This window comes from Platichthys flesus, chromosome 5 (assembly GCF_949316205.1).
Source record: "Platichthys flesus chromosome 5, fPlaFle2.1, whole genome shotgun sequence".
Taxonomy (NCBI): domain Eukaryota; kingdom Metazoa; phylum Chordata; class Actinopteri; order Pleuronectiformes; family Pleuronectidae; genus Platichthys; species Platichthys flesus.
The window spans coordinates 5,831,164-5,836,850 of record NC_084949.1 but is presented as its reverse complement, the minus strand read 5'-3'; the positions used below and the strand labels follow the sequence as shown (position 1 = coordinate 5,836,850).

General features: G+C 36.5%; 1 protein-coding gene across 1 annotated transcript; it reads right to left on the bottom strand.

The window, feature by feature from the left end:
- Positions 1-490: 490 nt before the first annotated feature.
- Positions 491-5,285, bottom strand: LOC133953382 (C-type lectin domain family 10 member A-like). The gene is made up of 6 exons (XM_062387287.1): positions 5,114-5,285; positions 3,148-3,249; positions 2,501-3,055; positions 2,247-2,389; positions 970-1,076; positions 491-849 (listed from the first exon to the last, which is right to left on the bottom strand). Exons 1-6 carry the CDS (start codon positions 5,217-5,219, stop codon positions 711-713), a joined length of 1,152 nt encoding a protein of 383 aa, XP_062243271.1. The 5' UTR covers positions 5,220-5,285; the 3' UTR covers positions 491-710.
- Positions 5,286-5,687: the final 402 nt, after the last annotated feature.

The following is a 5,687-nucleotide window of genomic DNA, read 5'->3' as shown; positions in this document are numbered from 1 at the left end:
CCATATTTTATATGATATAAATGGTCAAATATGCATCCCATTCTTTGGATTTCCCTTCTGTTGTCCTGGAGTTTCAATTTCCCATACCATCATTTACCCCCGAACTCCTACATTGAATGGGTTACAAACAACAACAAGCGGAGAAAGCACAGTAGCGGGCTGACCAGCAAGGAGAAATGCGCGTCTGGTGTGAACAGCCAGGCGGCTTCCACTTGAGAATGGCGCTGCACGTCCGGTTGAGTCTTTCACAGCATTTTGGGAAATTGACATTCAACAGTTACCAGCTGCTTGAAGATACATGTCCTGTTAACAGGATGGCTGCCACTATGAAGAAGGAGGGAGAAAGTAGTATCCTATCCCATTTTAAGAGGAATGGATATTATGACGGGTTTGGATGGGCGAAAATATTCCAATGGGGATTCTTTCAAAAAGGTTGTGGAAAAGTCAGATTTATGACGCAGATTTTAATATTCTTAACGCAACTCATCTAAACACCATAATCAAATAATTGTCTTATTCTGAATAAATTCAATATTTGGAATATTGGTGCCCATGTAAATTTAGTCACTGTGATTAATATTGTCATTTTTTACAATGTACTGACAGCAGTCCTCTCTACACTAAACAGACTGATTATCAAGATTATAGTTATTAGTGTCAGGTGGCACGTAACCTACAGTAACCAAGGCACTGCCCATACAGGAAAAACACTACATTTCACAGATAAAGTTTTGTTTTATTCTACAGTTCTCATCATTCCATTCCGCTTTCCCTGACTCACGGTGCCAGAACTCCACACAGTCCTGGTCCGTCCCTTTATAGCTGTTGGGCTGGCCTGCACCCCAGAACCTGTAGGACAAGAAGAGACAGCCACAAAAATAATTAATGCTGCACTGTCATTGGCTACAAGAAGTCAACATTACTTGCTTTTTGTTTTGTATATGAAGAGATGTGCATTGACTTTCTTACTCTAAGGTCAGTGGTGTACCGTCCACCCATTTCCACACGCCCTCTACTCCTTCATCAGCCAATCCAATCCAGACTCTATTATTTCCACACAAGCCATCGATGAAGTGCTATGTGGGAAGCATCATGCAATTAAATCTTATTGAGGTCTTTATGTTTTACAAATGAAGATACACCAATATTAGAAAAACTGACTTAATATTATATATTTTACATTAAGTAATACAGATCAGCCCCAAGTTTGTCTCCTATTCCATTGCTATCAGCTGATCAAATTAAATCTATTAAGGAAGTAAATAAGTCAATAAGTTATTTTCTATCAAAGATAAAGATTAGATTATACTGTACTCTTGTGTGGAAAATAGTGTCAAGTGTCAAATGCTCAATAATTATAGTATCTATAGTAATATAGTATAGTATAGTATTATAGCAACAAATGAAGAATTCACATTAAGGGAACTGATAACCACAATTGTGTATAATGTGGCTGGACTGTGGCTCACCTGAGGTATATGCTATTTGTGGATTCATCATATGAGCAAACCCTTGTACATACTCCGATATGAAAATGTTAATTATTTGAGCTATAACTATGTAAAATACTCTCAAATGAATATGAAGAGATTTAACATCCACATCATGGATTATGATTAAAAACTAGATTGTTTAGACATACAATATGCTAATGTATATATTACTGTCAATGTAATATGACAATCCCACCATCATTACAATTGTCATTCCTGTTTACCTTCATCTCTGTCCGATATATGATGTAAAAGAAATGTGTTTTTTTCCTTGTTGAATGGGTCGTTTTTTGTCGTCTCTCTTAACTTTGTGAAGTGTGTTAGATTTAGGTGAGAGGGATCTATTCAGAGATATTAACTGTAAAATAATCGTTGTGATGTTTTACTTGTGTGTTTCATCTAAATTGCATGATGTGTTGTTCCTTACCATAGACTTTTATATTTCATTACTTTATATTTAGATCGAGCAGGTCGTCTCTATTGAGGCTGCCATATTTTTTGGGAGTTCTTATGACAACAGAATTTTTCATAGGTTTACTTTCATGTTTGGAAGGGGAGGGTGAGGTGAGGGGTATTCAGCTGCAACATGAAACTTCACCAGTAGATGTCACTAAATTATACACACTGAACAGTTAAGTTAAGGGAAGACAAGGTCGCATCGTGTTAAATCCTATGAGGCAAACAGATTTGTGAATATGGACTATACAAGGGAAACTTGATTGGCTAATCGCTGATGCTAACGGAAAAACGCACCATCTCATTTTGGCTTGTGATGATTGCCAGGTCTGCTCCTTTGCTTTGACAGTATTCTCTGCTTTTCTGCCAGGTTCTGTTGCCATAAGAAGTGTAGTAGCAGCTGTTCTCGAACTTCTGCCAGCCATTGACACACTTCCTATCTGTACATTTGAGATATTGATTCAACAATAATCAAGCAGTGAGACAAAAGTGTAAAAGCGCTGAGATGAAACCTTAACATATAGGATTTTTGGTCAGTTCTTTCTACGTACCTTGCATTGTCTTTTTGTCAACTAGGCCCTGGAGATTATCTCTCTCAGCAGTCAGGTTGCTGATTTTCACCATCAGCAGTTCTCCCTCTGCAGTCACATTATTTAAGTTGCTTTCAAGCTCTTTTTTTTTCCGAGCCGACATATTGCAATCAGCCCGCAAATTGTCTGTTACTTTTTTAAGAGAGTTGAAATTTTCCCGAAGAGTGTTTATTTCTGTTGTTAGGTCTTTGGCTGCAGACAAGACATTGTAATTGGTATCCAACTGGCTTTTACTGGCTCTCAGCTGTTCAATGTTTTTGTTCAAAGCCTTGTTAGTGGTCTCGAACTGGCTTTGCCTGAGCTTTAGTTTGTTTATTTCTTCACTCAGCATATTTTTATTTACCTCTATTTGGTCTCTCTTTTGAGATAAAACATTGTAATCTCTCTGTGACTGAGTCCGTTTGGCTTCAATATCCTCTTTCTCTTTCTGCACTGACTTCAGGCTGTCCTTCAAGTACTCTTTCTCTTTGTCGATGATTTTTACATTGTCTTGGTTTTCTTTTTCAACTTTTTGATCTGCCAGAGAAAATAGATTGTTTGTTGTCAATCAATAGATTCACCAACACATTTTGGCAAGTTTTTAAACACACACAAAGATGTGTACTCACAGTGGATGCTCTGACCTATGATACCGGCCAGCATGAGAACACAGAGGAGCCCGAGGCAAACTGTGGCAACCCTGTAGGAATTGTTCCTCAACACAAAAGAAACTTGAATTGCATGAAGTGATCTAGGTAACTTGTGGTTTTGTGCTTCATCTGGTTTGAATCTGACTGGGGTTGAAAATTCTCTCAAGAAGACACATTTCCAGCAAAACTCATAAACAAAAATCGTTGTTAGTAAAATATAATTTTAGAAATAGACATCATCATCATGTGTTATTATTGTTAATTGATCTACAAACTAAATATTACATACAAACATACATTTCTTTATACTGTATAATTTGTACAACATAAAGACAAACCAAAGGATCTTTCACGAGAATAATGGCTATAACTTGAGTTGGGCGATTGAATCATTTCTCAATGCAAAATGTTTGTTATTACTTGTATTTTTTACACCCAATTATTTGGAAATCAAATCAGTAAATACTTAGACAGGAGTGGTTAGTCCTGGAGGTTAAATATCAGAAAAATCACTTGATTTCATGAGTGCAATATTCTATAAATGCTGCTCTGTTATTTGCAATACTGCCTATATTAATCTAATACAACAAAATATATATAATAAATAAAAATATTAGTGCTGTCAATAGATTAAAATATTTAATCGCGATTATTCGCATTTATGTCATAGTTAACTCAAAATTAATCGTGATTAATCGCAATTTTTTATCTATTCTAAATGTCCCTTCATTTATTTTTTCCCCATCATTTTTTTTTTTAATGCTCTATCAACATGGACAAGTGGATTGGCTTGCTTTATGCAAATGTTTTATTTTATTGAAAAATACATTGCCAAACAGGGCGCTACAAAATAAAATTATAAAGTGCACATTTCAGGTAAACCAGGACTCAGCCTATAATGCAGTTAAACCATGGCTTAATATTTTCTCTTTTTCAAGTTTGCTTAGAACATAGCAGTCAGGCCTCTCAAACAGACAAGCAACAAAATAAAGTGTCGGCCTACTTTGAAATAAATTAAACACAGAACTGTGTAGGGCTATTTAAGTCCTCCACATATTTGTGGGAAATGTATGAAATAAAAAGTACCCTTTTTTTAAATAAATAAAAACATATAGCTGCAGCCTAGTAGCTTAAAAATATATATTTTAGTTGGCGAAATATTAAAACAAAAAGCGAGAGCAGGTCAGACTGGAGACGAACACAGATACTGAAGCTCGATAGAAACCAACTGCAGCTTCTGCACTGATCAAGAAGCTGCGGCGCTGATCTCTGATCAGCTGAGACCAGAGAAACTCTGTATTTTCACTGTTTCCATAGTTAAGAAGCAGTCAGTCACTGATCTCTGATCTCACTGTGTCTCTCTGAGCGAGTGCGCGGGTGCAGGGGGCGGGGCTACGGTGCGCTATCTGGAACCACACACGCACACACAGACACACACTCGCCCGCTCCTTGTACTTCATTACGGCCTGATACGATGATGTTTTCAAAAATGATTGTGACTTAGTCAACCACCAACATGCAAAAGCGTGTGTCACACGGCGAAAGCGTGAGAGTTGGCAGCTCTGCATTAATCTCGCGATAAAAAAATGAACGGCATTAAAATGGGTTTGCGTTAACGCCGTTAATAACGCGTTAAACTGACAGCACTAAAAAATATACATCTTAAAGAGCAATACCTCAATATATTAATATATATATATGTTTGATATGTTTCTGATGATCAGAGAGATTTCAATTCCAATTTTCACTTTACTCAGTTTGTTTACCAGTGACTCCTGAGCAAAATGCTCTTTAATGTGTTCAAAGCTCTGTTTTGACTTTTTGTTACGACTCCAAATGAATTCTGATTTTGCAAATTTAGTACAGGTTTGAAAAGATTTTAAAATTGTAAAAGAAACTACATTCAACATCATCTTGACAATAATAAAAAGCTTTTTTTCATTACCTGAATTGCGGGGGCTGGTGCGAACCCCGAGAAACTGCTTAAAGCCAATTTTACTTTCTTCAATGTCCATGTTTGTCACAGTAGAAGCATGGTACTGGACAGTCATCTTTGCAATGGAGTCTCACCAGAAAAAATAAACAGTTGCATTAGATTCTGAACTAGCTCAGTTTTCAGTAAAATTCTGATAAAAGCAGCGTCCCTTCATTTATTTTCTTTATTTAGGACTCCAGTGAGTTTACACTTAAATTTCTTGATTCTAGAAAAAGTGCATAAGAGGATAACATTAAATTACACTTCAAGAATATAAGAGAAACAAATAAATCGCACCTGTGTTTGGAGAACCTTACACTCAAAGAATTGCAAAGTGGAGAAAACACTTTCTCTTGAGATCAAGGGTAATAAAGGAATGATACTCACTTGTAAGGAAAACTCGACACAAAGCAGCAGAGGCACCTATTTGCCAATTCCACAGAATGAAGAACATAGGTTTTGAGGAAGAACAGATTCCAGGTACCACAAATATGCTCAATGTGCAGTTTTTATTGCCCCCCCTTTGATTATTTAAAGTTTGAAA